The sequence below is a fragment of the Pipistrellus hanaki genome (genome assembly GCF_964339955.1).
Source record: "Pipistrellus hanaki genome assembly, chromosome: 4".
In the NCBI taxonomy this organism is placed as follows: Eukaryota; Metazoa; Chordata; class Mammalia; order Chiroptera; family Vespertilionidae; genus Pipistrellus; species Pipistrellus hanaki.
In genome coordinates this window covers 32,075,909-32,098,196 of record NC_140506.1, presented here as the reverse complement: position 1 = coordinate 32,098,196, position 22,288 = coordinate 32,075,909, and the positions used below count along the sequence as shown (strand labels likewise).

General features: G+C 42.9%; 1 protein-coding gene and 1 long non-coding RNA gene across 4 annotated transcripts in view; one reads left to right on the top strand and one right to left on the bottom strand.

The window, feature by feature from the left end:
• The window catches only part of LOC311621139, a 335,010-nt gene that overhangs the window by 132,711 nt on the left and 180,011 nt on the right, over positions 1 to 22,288 (top strand). The gene's annotated exons all lie outside the window — the stretch shown is intronic.
• Positions 1 to 22,288, bottom strand: part of PIK3R1 (phosphoinositide-3-kinase regulatory subunit 1) — an 85,274-nt gene that overhangs the window by 4,954 nt on the left and 58,032 nt on the right. Inside the window, exons 5-15 of one of the 3 annotated variants that reach the window (XM_084880900.1) lie at positions 17,105 to 17,236; positions 16,074 to 16,275; positions 15,816 to 15,895; positions 3,770 to 3,872; positions 2,914 to 3,012; positions 2,630 to 2,810; positions 2,248 to 2,373; positions 1,400 to 1,542; positions 993 to 1,169; positions 827 to 895; positions 35 to 205 (exon numbers count right to left, since the gene is read on the bottom strand). In XM_084880900.1, coding sequence (XP_084737026.1) covers positions 35 to 205; positions 827 to 895; positions 993 to 1,169; positions 1,400 to 1,542; positions 2,248 to 2,373; positions 2,630 to 2,810; positions 2,914 to 3,012; positions 3,770 to 3,872; positions 15,816 to 15,895; positions 16,074 to 16,275; positions 17,105 to 17,236 — 1,483 coding nt within the window. Of the gene's footprint in view, positions 1 to 34; positions 206 to 826; positions 896 to 992; positions 1,170 to 1,399; positions 1,543 to 2,247; positions 2,374 to 2,629; positions 2,811 to 2,913; positions 3,013 to 3,769; positions 3,873 to 5,237; positions 5,569 to 7,375; positions 7,936 to 15,815; positions 15,896 to 16,073; positions 16,276 to 17,104; positions 17,237 to 22,288 lie in introns of those variants that run through there. The other 2 variants (XM_084880902.1, XM_084880901.1) reach the window with 2 other exon arrangements.

Sequence of the window (22,288 nt, the reverse complement as noted above, 5' to 3'; positions counted from 1 at the left end):
AGGAGGCAGGGGATGTGGGCCGGGAGATACATACACCACAGAGCAGGCGTAGCAGCCCTGTTTGCTGCTTTCCCGGACCAGGAAAGTGCCGTCTCGCTTCCCTCGTAGCAGGTTCTCGGCCTTGTTTCGGTTGCTGCTTCCGACATTCCAGGTCTTCTCGTCATGGTGGGGCAGATCCTCGTCATCTTCCACCAGCGAATATTGGCTGAGGAGGGAAGGGAGGAGGTTTCTAAGTGAGGTTCATGGAGCCACAAGCCTACCCTCACATCTTCTACTTCGGTCTGCCCCTCCTGCAAGCAGGCCAGACCAGCGATCACGGGTCTGACTCAACCAGCCCTCCCTCTTATCCAGGGAGGGGAGCCTTCTAGGTAACTTCCCTGGACAAAGAGTCAGCATTAAGCTCAGGGACTTGGGCAGAGAGAAAGGTATTAAACAATCCTGTTTGTCCAGTTTAGATCAGGAAATCGATGGTCTAGGAGGAGTGCCAGCTTTCAAGTAATTCAAACAAAACATATGCTGAAGCTTCAAAAACATACTAAGCCTAATTCTGCTCTTTTTAAAAAATTGTACCCAAAATATGTTGGGACATCACTGTGGACAGACACAGTGTTGGGATGATGCGGGGAGGGGAGTGGAATCTGTATCTTCCCTCCCTAAACTTTCCCTTTCAAGAATTCTGGATAATGAGACAGAATTTATACATTTTCTCCTACAAGATGTTCCAAACTCAGTAAAATTCCTCACTCGTTCTCTAAATAAGGCAAGTCATGCGTTTTCCTAAAATGAGAAAAATCCCCCGCTGCCTCCATCTGTGGTAACGACTTACTCTTCAGTGTTTTCATTGCCCAGCCACTCGTTCAACTTCTTCTGCCGAACACCTTTCTGAGTCAGCCACCTGGAAGAGAGTTTCAGAGGGAAAACGCATTCAGAACTTAGCCTTCGTTTTGGCCACTGGCAGCCATCCCCCTGCAGGTCCCGTGCCCTCCACTTACATCAAGTACTGGTCTCTCGTCTTCCTCAGTTGGATGAGGTCAGGCTTAATGCTGTTCATGCGCTTGTCAATCTCCCGGTACTCAGCTGCCTGCTTCTTCAAGTCTTCCTCCAGTCTTCTTCTGCTGTCCACAATCTCGCTGATCCGAGACTTTAACTTCTCATAATTATGCATAATCCTGCAGGAGAGAGAAACGCATCTGTGATCACCCGAGTTCATCATGAAGGTTCCCCCCCAGCTTATGAGAAGGCTCCCTAGGAACCCCCAGCCATTTTCCTCAGGCAAGGAATGCCTGTCTCCCTGTTGTTTTTTAAGTATGCACAGCACAGAAAGCAAGACCACTTTTAAGCAGTTTAAGAATATTCTGGTTATCCCTAGCAGGACAAAAGGAACACTCTTCTGACCAACCTTTGTATTTCTTTCTCATTGCCTTCACGTTTAAACTTTTCTATGTACTCTTTACTGTAGCGCTCCTGTGTTTGGCACTGTTCTTCAAATATTTTTATGGTTTCATTAAATGCTTCAATAGCTGTTCTTTTCATTTGGATTTCCTGCAACACAATATCAGTGAGACCATGTCACACCTTTAGTAGAACAGGTGATTTCTTAATTGTGAGAGACTCCCATTATTATGATCCAGAACGTAAGTGCTTTGTTAGCAAGGTGGGACTCTAATCCGTAGAACCCAGTAAAACACTATCACAAAAAGCACACACTTCCTTTGGGAATTATGCCAGTCTATGGAAGAGGACTACCTGACATTTCTCCTAAGTTATCATCGTGGTTAAAGTCATGCCACTTTATCAGCAATTCATGCCATCCATGCTGCCCTCTACTCCCCCTGCCGGTCCCGACATGCCGGCCTAGAGAAGATTGAGGCTCTGGGAAAACATTCCAGCGGCAGTGCCTCTGTTCTCCGCTGCAGAGTAGGGAATGGTTAAATCCCTATTTCTGATATTAGCCAAGTCTGTGGAACTTCCAATCTAAAAATAATTCTTCAATCAAGAATTATGTCACATCAACTTAAAACTCCCAGTAACCTCTTCCTTTCTCTTGTAGACTTTCTACTCTGCTACTTACAGGCTTCATTTACAAGTAGAGACAGAATGAATTAATTACTAGAATAATCAACAAGGACTCACAAACAAATGAGCTCTCAACCTCACTGTACTGTTAAAACTCAACCTTTTTTTATTCTGCTTTTGAAGCTGACTAATAGGTGTTAGGTTTTAATAACTAACGCTTCAAAAACTCACCTGGGAAGTACGGGTATAGTCCTCATATAATCTATCATATTCCCGACTTTTTTCTTGAAATTGAGTGTTATATTCATGTAATTTTTTTCCTACAGCTTCGATATTATCTTCTTTGACAACTTGATCCTAGGAGGATTAGAGAGCAGAAGAAAAAGCAATTCAATTGATAAGGTATATAATCAATTTAAGAACTATTTAACCAAATATCTGACGTGGAAAAATCCTTAGAGTGTTTTATTGAACTACTCTGAAATTTTATTTTTGTGATTACAAGTACAAAGATTTTCAACTTTCATTACATGCAATTCATCTGCTTCAAAGTGTTTCTAAGCATTGGAAGTACCTTATTTAAATAGCATTTACAATGTGGGCATTTGATTACCTGTTGGTATTTGGATACTGGGTAAAGTAACTTCACATCCAGCTTGGGATTGTACTGAGCTAGAGATTCATTCCGGTAGTGGTTTATTAATTCAACCACAGAGTTGAAGGTTAATGGGTCCGAGAAGCCGTATTTCCCATCTCGGTGAAATATTTTGATTAATTTGTTATTTCCTCCTTTCCTGTAAATACAATATAAATATAATGGCATGCAATTTCCTTTACAGAAGTGTGTTTTAATGTCAACTTGAACCACCCTGCGTTTACCTCCATTCTTTGACTCACCTTAGTGTAAGAGTATAATCTCCATGCATTTTCGTAGATGCATCTCGTACCAAAAAGGTTCCGTCGGCTGTATCTCGAAGTTTTTCATTCACTTCTTCCCTGATGTGAAAAGAACATAAGACAGTGCTTATCTTGAGGATTTAGTGATTATCTAAATAGACTTAATTTTTAGAGCAATTTTATGTTCACAGCAAAATTGAGCAGGAAGTACAGAAAAAGCCTCTAACACCCTGCCTCTAGGTTTATGCTTATTACTACTTTCAAAACTTAACAATTTATTCTTTGTTTATATAAAAAAATATTACAAACTCCATCTCATTATAAACAGGTGCATGGGAGTTAAAAAAAAAACACAAAAACACAAAAAACAAAACCTACTTTCACTATCTGTATAACTTTGGTAAATGTTTTTATTTTCTAACCAAAGATGCTAACAAATCAGCAAGCAAGTCATGATTGCCAAAAGGTTTCCGCCCCACCACCCCCCTTTAAAAAAAAAAGCTAAGAATAAAACTGCCACTTTATTTTGTGTGTGTGAGATAATCGTATGAATTCTTAGAGTCCTGCGTGACAGGCGTGCCTGCACGCTGCCCTGGGCAGTGCCACTCGCCCCGGTGCCTCCCTGACATCTGCCAATAATCGAACTTCTCGGTGTGTAATTTCCGGTGGCACCAGCACCCACAGCCCTCCGGCGGCTCAGGGACTCCACTGGTAGCCTTTGGAAGGGAATCCAGTATGCTTCAATGCTTATATTGGATGATATCCTAAAAGTGAAACTTAGCGAGCTGGCGCTTTTCTTTCTCTTACCCTCCACCCCTCTATCTCTCCTGAAAACTAAGCATTTCTGTCGGCTTACCTCGAGATATCTCCCCAGTACCACTCAGCATCTTGTAAGGACATATTGTTATTCATACCGTTGTTGGCCACAGTAGTAGGTTTTGGTGGTTTAGGAGGCAGTGCTATACATTAAGGAGAAAGGAAAAAAGTTGTTTGCAACCCCAAACTACAATGAAACATTTTAAAACAGACCTAATTTCTTTAGATGAAAGTAGAGTGTGACACACAGCAATAATTCAGAATTCCATGAAACATGCAAGATTGTTTTCTTAAAAAAAATAAAAAAAAAAAATCAGAAATCTCCCAGAGTACAGCTTAAAGAGAAAAGAAACTGAAAAAGAAAACAGCTAGGCGATGAATAAATGTGGATTTCAGAGTAAATGCAGAGTTATGCCATTTTCTGCTTCTAGCTAGGTCCTAGTTATATTAAAGTTTCATGCCTGGTCAGATCCAGCTGAAGTCAGAAGCCATGCACAGTGAGCAGGAGGAATCACATGGGCTGGGTTTAATTTCCTCCTGTTTAATTATGAGAGGCAAATTCGGCTTCTGCCCTCCACACATGCTGGTGTGGTAAAGAGGCTCACCTACAGCCAGAGGAGAATTAGTATTTCCGGCACTGTTCTGCCAAAAGCCACTTTAAGAAACTCATCTGTGACCTAAATCTCTTTAGTGTTAATATTTTATTGGAGAAATTGTGCTCTATATGCCGACTGATTAAAAACTATATTCCTCTTTCTCAATGTCAAATCAGTATTCATATACCAATTGGTGACAAATGGTGCTATTTCTGAAATCTCTTAATTGGGAAATGGGCTAATAGCATAGGGATAACATAATTTAGAAAGCAGAATAAATCTAGGATTTTTTTAGTTAAATTCTAAGTCATAAGTTTTAAAGCGCAGTTACTATTTTAATTTATGTAAAATTATTTCAAAGAGTCTATCAAGACTATGTGATAAAGACAAGTACTAAGGAATGGAGAGCCAACTTCTTTTTTTAGTATTCTAATATAAGACACAGGAGGCAACATCTCAAAATTTGATTTAGAATAGTTTCCGGTCACCTTTAGAACTGAGTTGCAATCATTGCTACATTTTACATGCTTTCTCAAGTACCAAGTGCCATCCCCACAAAGTACCACACTGTCCCCCTCCATTGGCAACAGAGAAAAGCAGCACAAAGGAGACATCAATTCAATTACAGGAATGCTATACAACAATACAACCCAAATAGCAAAAGATCTTAACAAAAGACACCAGTGAAAAACGGGCATTCCATTCATATCCATTCAAGTCAGAAGAAGCATTTACCACATACAATCTGATCTGCCTGCTTCCACAGGCTATAACCAAATTAATTCTTATTAAAATAGAAAAAATTAATAAAAATAGAATAGAAATCTAAAGAGACTCTGTTACAGGAGTTTCAAAAAAAAAAAAAAAAGCCACAAAATTAACTAGCTTTCTACAAGGATACTGCAGTATTACCTGGTGGATCCATTTCTATATAAAACATCAAGTCTGTGCCACAATTTATATCTGTCTTAGCATATTCTAAATCCAGGTCTTCCATATTCCAAACAGTGTTGTACATTTGTGCGAGAGTTCCCTTGGCTGAGCTCAGTTATGAGAAAAGAGTCCGGCTTTCTTTGTAATGGTGCCTTGGAATTCATTTTAAAACCTATAAGGGGCTGCACTGTAACCTATTACATCACACAGCCCAGCCAATCAAGTCAGAAAAATGTCACCAGACCACTCCTGCTTCATCATCTCTCTTCTGTATCAGCCTCAGCACAGCCCCAGCCTCGCTAAGCTACATTTAATAGAACTGCAACATATACATGCTCATCGTTTCCAAAAGCTGTTTAATTTGACTGTTCTCCTCCAGCAGTGAGTTTTCTAATTCCCTTTTTATTACTCCTTGCAGCTTGGTACGCTCCGCTCTTGGCAGGTTGACAAAAGCTGATATGCTGCAGCACGTAGCTTTTTCCCCACTAGTGCATCTGGGTTTTTAGATAGCCCGATCGTTCCTTGGCTTGAAAATCTTACAGAGGCATGAAAAAGGTATATTTAAGGTATGTTTTACAGCCCTTAAATACCTCCCATCTATGTTAAAAGCAGAAAGGACTCTGAATATTTAATTTCAGTCCTACATAAAAACTTAAGCACTGTCACAAGTGTACCACATTGGAAAGCACAAGTACACAGGCAAACTCTCCTCCTCGACCAAACACTGCAAATTCAAAACTATACTTGATGGACTAACACTGGAAATTCTTAACAAGAACTAAGAGGTTTGTTGGCAGAAACAATCAACAGAACTGTCGACATTACTAATGAGAATTTTAATGCTACTGCCTAACAAGACTGGTCAAGGTGAGCTGTCTTCCGAATAGAAAGGGGCCACACATGTCAGAATGCAGAGGGGGAGAGCTGTCTCGGCAAAGTATTTCTCACCGGTGAACCCCTCCTGGGGTTTACTGTGTTAATGCTGCTTGGGTGGGTGTGGGGATGATGTAATCACTTTTTTTTTTTGGGGGGGGGGGGGAGGTGGGGAGAGGCTTTTATCTCAGACTCTATCTCAAATGGCTCACACCGGGGAGGAATATGACTATTCCTTCTTAGCAGTACTTAATGTGAAGAAATCAATTCCTCCATAAGCCTAATTATTAACCTTTTTTCCTTTAAAGCTGTTCTCTATATAATCCTGCTGCTCTTACTGGAGCCTGGAGCCTAAGGTGCTTTCCCCTCAAGAAATGGTCCCTCTTTGCAATAGGATGAGAGGGAAGGGAGGGGGAAAGCCCCCCCCCCCCCCCCCCGTAAATGTAGCTGATTTTAAAAACTATAGTGGCACTTTGTGGGCTACACAGCATTTGTGTGATGACCAAAGAGCTCAGAAAGTCCTAAAAATTTACTCTTGGACGTTCTATCAACTTCAGAACCTTGAACTATATGAAAGAGCAGAGCAAAGACAGGCCGTTCTCTGAGCACTGTGCACTGGAGTCCTCTCTCCAGTCTAATTCATCTTCTCACTAACCATGAAGGCAGACTCGGCCCTAACCCTTCTGCTCACTTTTCTATTTGCCCAAGAGCTTAAGTAAACCTAAACTCAAGTCAAAGTGGTGGTGGTGGTGGTGGTGGTGGTGGGGGCGGGGGGGGGACCCTCAAATGAGATTCAGGAAGAAATCTCTCAGTTTAATAAAAGTATTGGCACCCCCGCTGCCCCCAAAGGAAAGGAGACACCAGGGCTGCACAGGGAGCCGGGGAGGCGCGGGGCGCGGGGAGACAGGTGACTTTCCACGTCTCTCTCCGGCCTGGCCAGGCACCAGCTCCTAGCCTGGCACTGTGTAATTACATCCTTCCCCACTTCCCACCCACACCCCACCTTCCCCTCCCTGTGCCCCTCCAGGAAAGGACTACCTCCCTAATCTGCCATCTGCCCTGCCCTCCCCGGGGAGTGCTTAATCTCTCTCTCTCTCTCTCTCTCTCACTCACACAGAAACCTTCCACAGAACTACAAAAAAACCCACAATAAAAAAACAAAAACAAAAAAAACAGACAAAAAAAAAACAACCCTAATGCAACAGCAAAGTGGCAGAGAAGTGCACAAATGAAAAGCAACTTACTTTGCAGGTTATGCATTTCAACGGTTTCTCTTTGAATGCCTGTAATCCGACAATGAAAAATAAAAAATCCAAAAAGCTATTCTTCCAGCAGCAGCAGCAGCAGCAGCAGGACCAGCCCCCGCGGCTCCCCCCGCGGCTCCCAGGCAGGCGGTGCGGCTGCCAGCACGCAGGACCCCCGGGGACCGGAGGAGGATCTCGCCTGCTGCACCCTCACCGGCTCCCCGCGGAGAAAGCAGCGGCTGGACGTGGGGACCGGCCCCCGGAGGGAAAAGGCACCGGCGCTCGCACGGCTCTCTCAGATAAAGATCGCGGCTTCATGATTAACTTGGGCAAGTTCAAATATTTGCTGAGCCAGGGATTTCGGGGAGGGGAGGAGAGAGAGCCCAAGTCAAAGTCAAAGTTGTCATCTGCTAACAAGTGGCCAATGCCAGCCCAACTCGCTCATTTTCGCCGAGGAAATGAGAAGGCCATTGTGCGGGGACCTAAAATAGTCTCTCTGACTGGCTGCGGCAGCGCGCTCCCTGGCTCGCGGGGCTCAAGTGGCCACAGTGAAGCGAGGCACTATGCGCAGCCAAACACAGGAAGTGGCTGAGCTAGTTCAGCAAAAAATAGAATCAAAGCCCTGCTTGTAAAGGCCTGAGCCCTCCGAATGGCCCAGAACACCGTGCCTCGCTCAGTCCACCCCCTCCCACACACAGGCAGCCCAGCCCGCAGGTGTCGCAGGAAAGCCCTCTGCAGCAGGAGCTGGGCAGGGAACAGGTCTACAAAGTATTTTTTTAAGTCCTAGGGAAGATGACTGGAACTCTGCATAGACACTACACTCCACGACCACACGAAGACTGAGAAAGAAACACACCCCCCCCCCCCCCCCCCGCCCCGCAGCTATTTTTAGAGTCCATTTCAACCTGGGCTGACATGGCCAGCCACAGGGTTTTGTAATAATCAGGAGGGGTGTCTGCATCAGGTTCATGGGATGGCCACGTGGAGCAAAGGATGGGAGGGCAAGCAGAACGGAAGGACGTCTGTCCTCTATTTGAGGAAGGTACAATGTACCAGACTTAATTAAAATTTGACCCAAGAAAATTTTCACTGGCATCGGCTTTACGATTGATGACTCCAAGAACCAAAACGCAATGTGAAAATCGCAGAATCATTCCTTTAGGACCGGAAAGTGATTTAGAGATGACTTCAAGCGATTCCCTCATACCACACACACAAGGTTCTGACCAGAGGGGCAGAGAGGTTTGCACAGGATGATGGCAGGAGGTCCCGCACTCCTTTTCCTCCGCCCACTGGCCCTGCTCTTCCCGTCCCTCTGCCAGAGAAAGTAAAGACTAATAAATGAAACTGAAGCTAATTTCTTGTAAGCCACACACCAAAAATTTCACACTTGAGACAAAACTGACTTTTTGTTTTCTATTTTTAGCTTACGGTATCTAAAAATATTTTAAAAGCTATCTTCAAATTCTGTTTGAGGAAATATGGGTTTGGCCTCTTACACCCTCAGATTCTGTATGGGAAGGTGACCCATTGGGATAAAGACTGGGGTGCTGATAGAAAGTGGACCCGGGCGGGGACGGGGAGCCAGCTTCAGGATTACTTGCAACATCTGGGAAGTGCTGCAGCACTCATAGTGAAAGTGACTTTACAAACTTCCCGCTGGTGTAATACGAAAGACCTCCACTTCTAATGAAAACAAAAACTGGGCAAGTGCATCTCTTCCAGCTCCTACCCGCTGATGACGGGGACGCGTGGCAGCTCAGGGGCTATCCTTGCGTCTTGAGCAGCAGCATCTTGCTCTGTTTTAAAAAGTCTTTCTAAAGCTACCCTGTTTCCCCGAAAATAAGACAGTGTCTTATATTAATTTTTTTCTCCGAAAGTTGCACTAGGTCTTATTTTCAGGGGATGTCTTATCTTTCCATGCGCTAGATCTTATTTTCGGGGAAACACTGTAGAAGACTTGGAAACATCAGACTCTTAAGCATACCTGTCTGGAGGCACATGATGATTCATGTCAAAACCTTCTAAGATTAAAATGCTTTCTAGTCCAACAATATATTTTCTGTTTCAGAAGAAAATTATTCACTGAAAAGCAGGACGCCCCTCTACTTACAGAAAAAGTCTTAGTAAACTTTGCTTCGAATTTCTCACAATATGCACCATCATCTACCACAGAGGTTCTATTATATTACTCAAAGTATGAGCTGGGGCTTTTCCTCTTCAGTTTTAGTGGTGGAAACGTGATCTGCAGGACACATGCTCTTTATTAGCTTAAAAAGGGGGCCCTCTGCTGGTAGAACAGAGTCAGTGACTTCTGCTTGGGAAAAACCAGGCAAGTTTCGGTACTTTTTTCATTCATTTCATACTATGTCCAAAATTTCACACAAAATAAACATAGGTGTCCAAATGTCACTTAATCTATGTGATTCACTAACAAATCAAATGCACATATGTCATAACAACGTAGAAAATATTTTTCACGTGGCTGCTAAGCTCTTGGGAGAAGACTTGTATGTTAATTTCAGCATTTGTCTGAGACTCAAAGACTGAGCCACCTGGGAGAATTTACACATACACATAATAAAAAATAAACTTTAGCCCTCCAAATTCTTCAAGACAATATGTCTTACTAAATTTCCTTTTCCCAAAGTTTGGTAAAACTCATTTCCGAGGCAAAAACAGTTCATATTTCACTTTTCAGCAGGTCCCTTAATCACTAAAAGTATCTTTGAAAGTTGTAGACCATACACTGTATTCATATGTGCAAATCACCGTCAAATCGTGATTGTTTCACAACCACAGTACTACCACCTCACAATCCACCTCACAATTCATCCTGCACAATTCCTTACCTGTTTTGGTAGGCTATCATTTCTGAACAAAAGACCACTTAAAAAAAAATACATGAACCCAAACTGTCCTTTAAGGGTTAAATGAATGCTTCCCTTTAAAATTTAACTTAAAACAATGTAGGACAAAGGGGCTTTTCAGGATGATGCAAACTCATCGCTCCATATCTGGCTCTCTTAATGGCCCCGCATGGAGAAGACTCCATTTGAATTTCTAAATAAACTCAGGTTTACATATGCGCAAAAATGACATTCCACCAAATATCTGAAAAGGTGCATCCACTGCTCAGTGGAGTGGAGAGCTCCTGCCTGTCATTTCCCCCTCAGCCCCTGTCCCTGGAAACAGAAGACTGCACTGTGAAACCAGCAGTAAAACAGCTGTGTGCCAACATACACACCCTGAAATGTTTCTTTTTCAGAGTACAAGTAAAATTTCCTATTTTTCAATTCGTAACCCTGATGGCCTGCCTCTGTGTGCTCCAACCCATCTAAATGCACACATGCATTTTTTTTTTCAAGGTTTCATTTCTCAACTTTAAAACAAACTCTAATGGCAGGCCATATTTTAAATTCAATAAAAAAACAAATCAGAGGAAAGTAAAATTCTTTGAATGTCATTTCACTCTACCGTAGTGCTTGCCTTAGTCCTGGCTGAAAAGCAAGCCCAGAGAATTTAAAACAAGATTTATGAATCAGGCTCTTTAGGATGAATGTTTTGCAATCCTCCAGTGGTTAAAAATTAACTCTGACAGGTGTAAAAGGGCAGGGGGAGAAAGTCATTTATTTTCCTCTCTGGACTTGATGTGCCAGATCAGACTTAAATTATGCTACATTAATATTTCTGAATGTATCCATGAAATCTGAAATATGTAAATACACTTAGAATGGGTTTCATTCAAAGGCAGCCCGTGTTAACGGGTCCTGTTTTTACTTCAGTTGCCCTATAGTGATCTGCTTTAGCTACCTAAGGATTAGTAGGGTAAACATTACACAATGATTCTAGAAAACCTGCTGTTTGAGCTTTAAATGTGTTTAAGACCTTTAGTCACAAAGGGCACAGCACTTAACAGTATGCTTAACCCCTCAAACCTTAGTCTCCCTCCAGGAGCGGAGAAGCCATGCATTACAGGTTTGCTGGGTCCATTAACAGAGGAGGTATGTGAAAGTGCTTTGAAAGTTGGGGTGTTTATCAGAGGTTAAAAGACAGTTTGCTCGGATGATTATCATTCTGTGCCGTTCTATGCTAGGAACAGCTCAAAAGGAGAAGCGGCCTTTGTCCCTGGGGAATGTGGTAGAGCAGATGAGAACACCCACGTGTAAGAGGACAAGGGGCTTCGGGCAGATGCAGTGGATGGCAGTGTCTGGGGCTGCTGTGCACAGCTGTACACTGTGTGCACTGTGTGAAGGCACCTGGGCAGAATGGCAGGAGGAACGGACATTAACATCCAGGCCCTTCCACTCGCCGTGCCATGCCATGCAGAGGAAAGGGCATCCTACAAGGGCACCTTCCTCCCCAGCAGCAGCTGCCCAGAGTGTCCCTCTCACATGTGCATGAAAGCCCCCGCAGGCTCCCTAGCCTGGGGGCTTATCCCTGCTGGCTAGGAATGGGGGTCCAAGGGGGGAAGGCCTCCCAGGGAGACTGGTGAGACAGTGCTCACCAGGAATGGGGAACAAGGGGGATCGGAGCTGAGTGTCCTGGCAGGGCCTTAAAACCAGAGCTGACACAACAGACAGCAGAGACCTACCATAAGGTCGTGAGCTTCAGTACTAGCACCTCACAGTCCTCACAATAACCCCAGGACAGAAGCATTCTTCCAACGTCAGAGACCGGAAAACAGTTTGGAAAGGCCCAGTTACTTGATAAGGAACTTAGCAAGTAAGTAGCAAGAGTTGAAATTCAAATCCATTGAATTCTATTTGACTCCCAGGGCTCTTTCCACCGCACAGCCGACAGAGGGAGTGATTTGGAGCCTTATGACAGCTGTTGTAAATACTGCCTGTGGCTTTTCACTATCTGTGACCCAGAGGGGCAAATTTCACGTCCTTTTTTAGTTGATTGCTTGCTGGAGACTCAGAAGGCTTCTGACTGGCCACTGAGAGCAGCACTGCTCACAGAGGTCCCACAGGCCCGGGGAGCAGAGACCAGCCCTCCACAGACCCGAGAGTCAGCACCCATGAAACCCTGAACCTCTGCTGGCTTCCCTTTTTCATCTGCACACGAAGAGCTGGGCAATACGTTCAAACTAGGTGATGCTTGTATGATACTGTCACTGAAATATCTCCTGCTCCTTAAAATCTGATAAAAATATCACGCCTCTTTTTCTTTTTTAACGCAAACTCAAATCATCATCTCTCACCATATATTAGGCCCCCTTTACCCCACACCCACTTCCCTCTGGTAATCACCATCTTGTTGTCTGTGTCTACGAGTTTCAGTTTTCTATTCCACCTATGAGTGAAACCATATGGTTGCTTAGCTTTTTCTGATTAATTTTGTCAAGCCATTTCATTATCTCTGTACTTGGCAATTTATCTCGAATAAATCTTTGAAACTCCTTGAACTGAAATGTTATTTCTCTTTCCCCTATTCAAACTGCTCCTTTTATTCAAAGCCCATTTCAAGTCCTATTCTTCCCAGGAGCTTTTTCTGTCGACTCAATTACCCTAACAAGGTACCAATCACATCCCTAAAATTATTTTTGTACTTACAATACCAGCCCTCTGGTCTAGTGCTTAACTAGACACGATGTGCTAATGGGTCCTTCCTCTTCAAATTGACACACTGCCTCAGACATCATCAGCTTTGCCTGTCCGTTCAAGTTCTATTTGGTAAAAACTACCAAAGATGTCTTTGTCCCATAATAACCCCTTCCCACAAATATCACTCACGGTGCTCCTTTCTATCCACAATAATAAAGTTGTCGCAAATGAATGATTTATATCCCTTTGTGGAAAGGCCTGGGTTCTGTGCTTCCAAAGCCCTCTGGTGAAGCCATGCGCTTGGGCAGTGAGGGGCCTGGAAATGCCACATTCCTACCAGGCCATTTCTCTGACCCAGTCCCCTGCACTGGAGCCATTCCTGAGCGAAGGTGTTGAGGATGGGGCGTTTTCCCTGGGGTGTGTCATCGATTTTCACAGGTGAGAGACACTAAAGCATCCGTTTAATTCCAAAGGGCCTATACAATTTCCAGAACAGCAGGGAGATATCACACAAAGGTAAAAATGGCTCACAGCAGGGTTTAAAATGTCTGGGGCTTGCCGAGACCGGTTTGGCTCAATGGATAGAGCATCGGCTTGGGGACTGAAAGGTCCTAGGTTCTCTTCCGGTCAAGGGCATGTACCTTGGCTGCGGGCATATCCCCGGTGGGGGGTGTGCAAGAGGCAGCTGATCGATGACTCTCTCTCTCATCGATGTTTCTAACTCTCTATCTCTCTCCCTTCCTCTCTGTACAAAATTAATAAAAATATATTTTAAATGACTGGGGCTCATTTTTTTTTTTTTTTTGAAGAGGCTGTATGAATCCTGGGATCGTCTAGCAAGTGTTTGAGGCTTCATTTATTTTTATTCAACAGAGCTGGTAGAAGTAATCCGCCTTTGAAACTGGCACACCAACTCTCTTATAAACAAAATGTAGGTAGGGTCTACGATATATCAAGCAGTTTTGTTTTTAATCCTTACCCGAAGGTATTTTTAAATTGATTTCTAGGAAAGGGGAGAGGGGCATTCAAACATTATGTGAGAAATATCAACTGGTTGCTTCCCATATGTGCCCCAATCAGGGATCAAGCCTGCAATCTAGGTACACGCCGTGCCCCTGACTGGGAATCGAACCTGCAACCTTTCTGGTGTATGGGATAATACTCCAACCAACTGAGCCACCCAGCTGGGGCTATCAAACACTTTTAAGCGTGTGTTATGAAAATGGTTGCAGATCAATCTTTTCTTTGGCAGAATTCAGCAGAAACCGATAAAGACGTTTAGTCAGTTTACACCAGTCACTCATTAAACTCCCCCACTGATCCTACGACACCCATATAGTAGACTTTCTCAAAAACTCCATGTGATCAATTCATTTGTGGGTGTCTGTCACACCCTGGCTGGTGTTTAGCTTCCATACTTCCCCTCTCCAGAGGGGGAGCCACTGAGAAGACCAGGATGGTGGTCCCACCTAGCCCTCCCCTGCAGCAGCCCAGCTTCTCCCTGGGGTCTGAGATGACCGCCACACTAGTCGGGAGGAAGTGAAAGATCAGAGCCCAACCTCTGGCCCAGAGATCTGCTTTCTTCCCCACTCATGTGATCAGTTTAGGGAAGGCCATCAACGAATGACTAAAGTGCCATGTTCCAAACCTGTGCCGACCTCTTCCCCCGGGGTCCTTCCAGCACATCACCACATTCTCCCCTGCGGAGCCCAAAGGCAACCGCTGAGCTCAACACAGAGCTCAGAGCTGTAAGACCCATTAACAAATGACCCACGCATCACAGGAGATGGAATCTTTGGACCACCTCCTGGCCATCCTTGTCCACAGCCGTCTCTGCAGTTTACCTACAATGCGAGGCCCCCTGTGGAGCATCTTGCTTGCTGTGATCTGGAACACACACACCTGCCTTAAGTACCACTTCTGCTGCCCCTCTCACCTCTGGAGACCATATTTTAGGCCTGTCCACAGAAGCCCTGCCCAATACCCACACCTGGTTCTACTCCATCCCTACAGGAGGGTAGTCAGCACAGGCCCTCGCCTCTCTCAGTCTGCTCCATCCAAGTGGAGAGAACCAACCCTATCATGGAGCACCTAAATGAGCACAGCTTCCATCTCCACTGCCTGGCAGCGACCCTGGGTCCCCATGCCTGCCCACACAGAAATAAATCTGGGCACTCTCATGAGCTACCTCTGGGGTTTTATTTAAATTCTAAGCATAAATTAAGAATATAAGCAACACCTTTTACTGGTCCTGAAACTTCACTTACAAGACCTTAGCCACTATTTTAAATGGCCAGCTTTTAACCAGTATATACAGCAAAGTGTGGCTGCTTAGACTTTGCACAGTAGAAGAAAGTTTAAATTAAACCCACTGCTAACACGGCCTACATTTCCTGCTTTGTCAAATGGCTAATTGAACGCCAGCCTGCTTTCAAAGAAGGGCCTGGCTTGCTCTAATGTGCTGCAGTGAACTCCCTGGTTTCATGCTGCTTGCGTTCCTGAAAATGTTTATTTTGACAGACATTTCTCAGCATACCTGCTTCCAAAAAACACATTCCCAAATACTTTAAATTATATAGTAATTATAAATCCCCTACTTTCTACCTATTAGAAAGACAAACTAAAATGTCAACAACTAAAATGAGCTCAAGTTGAGGGGGACAGAGAGCTCTCCCCACAACCTCATCGAAAACCACGATCATTTCAAATTTTCACACATTGAAATACGGATGACACCCACCACAGACATGACCATTCAGCTAGTGGGTCTTTAACCACAAGAACATGTTATTATATTATGCTATTTCAGATGAAGTCTAAAGCCACCATTTATCATGCTCTTGAAATCAAACAAACAAGGAGTGAATCTGGAAAATTCAAAGGGCACTTACCTGGTGCTGGCTGTCGCTCGCTCCATTCTGTTGAGATTAAAATTTCTATAACTTTTCGGAGGGGTTCAGCATTCTCAGAGCTACAGAAAAAAAAGAGAGTTCATTAGAAATCTTCTCCCTACACAACAGGCTCATCTTCATTTATACACATTCCGATGTAAATGTGCACATGGGTCTGGGAACTAATAATACCTTTAGAGTAAGTGTGAAGGACTACCCTCATCATCCCGAAACGCATGCTTCTCTTCTCTCACTCACCTGGCTGCGGGGAGTCTGAAAAGCAGAGGGCTGAAAAGTTCCGAGAGCACTCCTGCAGTCAAGAGGTTCTTGCTGGAGCTTTGGGAGAGCTTGAAGAAATGTTTGAGCAAATACTGAAGCGTAAGCCAATACTGATGAGGTATGTTAGGTGACCTAATGAGCTTCTTTAACAGCTGGATGTAGTCTTCGGAGCTTTGTACTTCTGCAAGTTAACAACAAAAACAAAAGGAGATGAGGAAAGAATAAAAGGTATTTCTAGGTGCCAGAGAATAAACACCTAAAAAATCCCTGTCCTTCTGGCTGTGGAAGAAGGAGCCATTTAAAACAAGGTCATCAGAAGCAGCAGACAGTCCATTTGTCCTTCTCATTAGAAAAGACATTGTGAGAGAGTAGAAGTCTCAAGTCAAATGGAAATGTAAGAAGTTTTGGGTGTTAAAAAAAAAAAAAAAAACCACAAAAGGTTCAGGGTGTGCTGGCAGAAATCTGCCCTCTACTGAGCAGCTGCAAGTGTGATTGGCTCATTTGGAGGAGCATCAGATAAGTATCACAGGTTTTAACTTTGAAGGTTACAAACCACAATTTCCTGTCCCCAAAGCACTTTGACTGAGCATTAGCTCCTAAAAACTGAGTCCCCTTCCCTCCACACTTTTGTAATGGCCACTTGAAGACAATGGTAAGAATAGCCCCCAGCCACTGGGGCCCAGTCCCGGTTCCCTGGACCCAAGCATGGAGGCCTTCACTGATGCAGTGAACTCTGTGAATACCGATAAAGGTGAACAATTAGCCACTTCAGCATGGGGACAGGCTTCCTAAGCAAAGGAGGAGCTGGGTCTTCTATTGGATGTTAATGGAGGGAAGTTGTACGAATTTGAGTGGGGGTGGATGTGTCAAGAGTGGTGGAGGGGTGGGGGGGAGGAGGAGGAAAGATTCCTACTAATATTTTCTAAAAAGTCATCTCTTCATATGCAGACTACACAAGCACAGCCACATCGCAATACATGTTCAATGAGGTTCTCCAAGAGAAAACAAACCTGGGGCTAAAGAAATCATTTCATTGTAAACAGCTACAGGAATGACGGGATTTGGTAGGTCCGAGAGATAGCGTTTGAAAGCGTCTGCTAAAACTTGAACATCAACTGCTTCCAAGTCCACGGAGGCGGCATCTATGATAAAAACATTAAAAAAAATTTCAGACATTTTATACAATGGTTGGAGGCCAATTCTCTGAATGTCTGACTTAAGTGACATATGAAAGGAAGCAGTAAGGACTTATATGAGTTTCTCACAGGGGTTGCCCTGGCATTTTTAAACTATTTTCCTTTGTGTCAGTCTATCTCCAACACAGTGAGCACTTAGCTTGAAGGCCCTTGGCCATGGTGCTGGGAGCACACTCCCAGACTTTGGGGCAATAAAAAATTGTTGTGTCTCTTTATTCATATGCAGAAGCCCTAACTCCCATATCTCAGAATGTGTCTATATTTGGAGATAAGGCCTTCAAAGAGGTTTTAAGTTAAAAGGAGACCATTAGGGTAGGCCCTAATCCAATCTAACTGGTGTCCTTCTAGGAAGAGGAACTTTAGATACACAGACAGACACCAGGGGTGCACGCCTAGAGGAAGCGCCACGTGAGGACACAGCGAGAAGGTGGCCATCTGTAAACCAGAGAGGGGTCTCAGAAGAAACCAAACCTGCCTTCATCTGGGACTTCCAGCTTAAGAACTGTGAAAAAGTAGGCTTCTATTTTTTTAAGTAATCCAGTCTGTAGAATTTTGCTTATGACAGCTCTAACAAACTAATGTAGTCCCCAAAATATTTCTGGAGGGTGCTTTTGCCCTGAAAAGGGGGTGGGGGGGGGAAGGGAAGTGAGGGTTTGCCTAGGGGTGTCTAATCACATAATAAATGCTTCCTAAAACCTCAACAGGAAAATGTAAAATGCAAATTCTTAGACTTCCTAAAATTTGAGTTGCTAAATATTGCATCTCAGAATTAATATAAGTTTAACCCAACAGAGTGACTGATTGACACAGTAAGGTATTTTAGCAATCTCAAGACTACCCATAAAAATAACCTGAGCATCTTTAACACATGTCCCCCTAATTCTGACAGGGTACTATGATCAGGGGATTACTAACCTAACCCGTGGGCTCTGAACCATCTCAGAAGAATAGTACCACGAGCATATCTGTCTAGCAAATCCTTCAGCTGGAAAAGAGGTCAGGCAATTCAAGGATGGGGTGATATGAATCACAGCCGCTCTGAGTGCTTGAGAGAGAGCACGCACGGTGCTCAGGAGAAAGAAGGGGTTCTGGGGCAGGAATGGTCATCCAGAAACAAGGGGCGTTTGGCTGATGGTGAAAGATGCACTCTGTGACATGAAGGGTAACTTGAAGAAAATGATCTGGAGACTCAATAAAGAAAAGGTGAGCTGATGCATAAAATGCTGCATCTTTAAAGTGATCTATTAATTGTGGTGTTAAAAATAAGTTGGAAAGCAGAGCTGTTGGAAGTGACAATAATGCTTTTGGTCATTTGAATTCTAATACAGCTAGAAATGTGTGAGACATTATCCAGAACTAACATAACCTGTGACTGACTGGATGAGGCTGAGCCTGAAGAGGATGAGCAAGAAGATGTTTGAGCATGAGTAGAGGGTGGTATTCTGGATTCCATGAACCAAGTGTGATGATATATATCACTCCAGGTTGAGCCTGAAGCTACAACAGTTCCCTGGACACATCCTTATCATAATCCAAACTTGCCCAGCTAAGTAGGCAGATTTTGCAAAAGATAACCGCACACCATAAAGTTCATTTCATGGAAAATGTTGGCAGGTTTGAATAAAAGAATTATTGAACTTAAAAGGTAAAGAGTCAAAGGGTTAAATCACTTAAATGTCCTACAAAGAACTGTGGAGAGACATCACATTAGATATGTCCTAAGCGTGGGAAAGGTGATACTAGGTCTTTGGATAAAGGATCCACCCACCTCGAAAGTAATGCAACTACTTACTAGTGGACTGTCAAGCAAAATTGTGTGTGAATCACTATGGGAACATTCCATTACCACTGTCTATTGGGCAAGCTGCTGCCTACCCCCTCACACTCCGCCCCATATGCTTTGTTTATACTAAGTCTCTTTGCCAGCAAATTAATTACTTAATTTGTTCATCCTAAAAAATGTGATAAACCAATGGGTGATGTGGTATAAACATTAAGACACTAAATATTCCACATGTCCCTCCATCAGGCAGGGTTCCGGCTGTCTTCTCTGCCAGAGCAGTGCTGATGAGCCACATCTTTATCATGACACGTGCCACACAGGATGCTAATGGCTTTCTCCCTGCTGGACTGAGAGTACCTCAAGGGCATGGACTATGGCTCTTACCTGCTCCTCTTGCCTCTCTCAGTGCCCAGACCAGCACATAGAATGTGCCTGTTCAATGTTTGTGGACTAAACTATATAAAAAGAGAGTTAGGCTTTGGTAAATGAACATTACTCTAACACCAGAGATGTATCCCAAAGAGCCTTAACCATCTTTGAATGAAATAGCCTTATTTTAAGTCTTTGGCAAATCCTTGCATCAGCTCACCTTATGTCAAATTCCAATAAAATTCATTGCATAGTATGTTCTATTTATTTTTTTAATGTAACTTCTAAAATTTCTTGGAGTTTCTGACCTTTGTCCTATGTCTTCTTTTTTGCATTAATGCACTTCCAAGAGCCATCCATGACTTTCGAAGCTATCTAGCTGTACAATCTTTAGATCTGGGTTGGGGAAGTTCACATTCTGCCACCTCACTTTCACCGAGTTCTACTCAAGACAGATAACCAGTAAACTGTCCACCACTTCAGCCCTCCTACAACTGAAATGGCACCTCTTCCTCAACTGACCTCTTTATTTGTGGCTCCCAGTTTTTCTGCCTCACTGCACCCCCACTAGAGATCTGGCAATGTCTGAAGACATTTTTTTGTCACAACTGGAGGAGGAGGGCATCTAGTGGGTAGAGGCTGCTAGCCATTCTATCTTGCATAGGACATCAAAGAACTTTATCCTAAAATGTCAATTACAGTATTGAGGTTTAAAAGGCCTAACTTTTTAAAAACTGAGATATTATATTATCTATAGGTGCACAACAAAATGATTTCTATTTGTATATATTGTGAAATGATGATCACAGTAAGTCTAATTAACAAAAATTGTTTTGATGAGAACTTTTAAAGAAAAAACCTGATTCAGGTTAAGAAAAACCAAAATAGGAAAAAATTCACATAAGAACAAAATAATTCATTTTAGGGCAATATAGTGGGAACAAAAGTATAAGGACTTTTGGAATCAGAACAATTTGGGTGCAAGTTACAGCTTTCAATTAGCAATAACTGATGCCTAAATTGCAAGGTTAAAATGTGGGTGAAATAAGAGAACTTACTAGTTGATAATAAAAGTGAGCTGTAGTCTTCCAGTCTGCCTTTTCAGACACTGGCAATTCACAGCGTTGGTTAAAAGATAATGTTTCTGTTTAGTGTAAGTGACTTATCTCTGAGCTTCTTCCAGAATAGTACAATATTTTTTATGTATTGAAAATCCTCAAGCTGGAAACAGCCCTGAAGGATCAACTCCTAAATTTAGATATTGCTTACCTTTTTTTTTGCCACAAAATTCACTTTTATAGTACAGAATCGAAATGTCAAATGAAACCAGTGTTCTATGTGTGTGTTTTGATCTCAAAAGGGGAAGGAAATCTGTCAAAATATATTGTTGACGTGCATTTTGGTTATTTATTCCACCTCACAAGTGGTGTGAGGATTTTTTTAAAAAACTAAACTGCATCATTTGTGTTTGGTCACATTTAAAAACATAACCACTATTTCTCAAATAACTCCCATTGCATTGGTCTCTGATGTCTAAACATTTCCTGTGACTTTTAACATGTTCAACTTGACCGATTTTCTGACCAAAACATGTATCACTATTTCAACTGACTCAGAAAAAAAAAAAAAAAAATTCAGTTTCCTTAACACCCTAGTAAAACTGTTAAAAAATAAATAAAAACAGGTCTCTCACCTAGAGTTTTATGCTTTTCAACTTCTAATGACCTACTCTGTGGGCAAGTCAGGAGATATAGCAGTACAGAGGACATGTGCTGCATATGATTTCCATGACAAAGGGGGGGGGGGAGTAAAAACAAAACATTTTTTAAGCTCCAAACATTCAGGTGGTGCATTTCAAGTGAAACTATGTACTGATAAAGATCTAATCTCCTTTATCCCTGAAACATTGTTTCTAAAAATTTTGAAGCTGCCTCACACTTAAGATTTTCATTTGCTAACTATCATGTGAACATTCTTTGCACATGTCTGAAAAAGCTTCTTCTAAAATGGGTTCACTCTTTTTTGTTCAAATACCCATCAACTAAAATAATGTGAAGAGTAAAATTATGTTTCTAAAAAAGAAAAGTATTGAAAAGAAATGAGGGATCTGAGAGTTCATGTAGAAATTGATATTAAAGTGATGGCAAGTAAATTTATCCACATTTGTACAGTTTTACTCAGTCTGGCAAAAGAAGGAAGGGACAAATAACAGTACCACTACTTGGATTGGTGTGCAGGAGCTGGGTTGTACCCACTCACAAGGGCCACTCCAACTGTGCTCAATTCTGCCCAAGTTGGAGTGCTGTGAAAACATGCGAGTCGGAAATTGAGCATGGTTAGAATATTTACACCACAGAAACGGGCAAATGCAACCAACCAGAGCTTTTTTCCTCTTTCAGAGTTGGTTTACTAGTACACTGTGGACTATAACAATATCATGATGTTACTTAATGTAAATATGGCACGAAAAAGCAAGCAATCAAGAAAGGAAGGAAGAAAGCAAGACAGAAAGGAAAGGGAATGGGAAAGAGAAAAGGAAAGGAAAGAGGGAAAAGGAAAAGGTCAGAAGAGACATTTGTTAAATGACACAGACAAAGAAGTATTCTTTAAACTGATCCAGATGAGTTAGATGTAGCCAGCTTCAGGGTCAGAGAAAGATGGTAGATCTGCAGAGCCAGAGAAACCCCAAGAGGCTGTTTCTCTCCCCTGCAACTCCAGAGGCCGGGGCTGTGATGATGGCCAACATGTCTACCGGCAGGCGTGCACACCCACCCCAACACAGGAGACAAACATCGAAGGCCTGCACCGTTACCATAATAGGGCAGAGGGAGCTATGCTTGATGTCT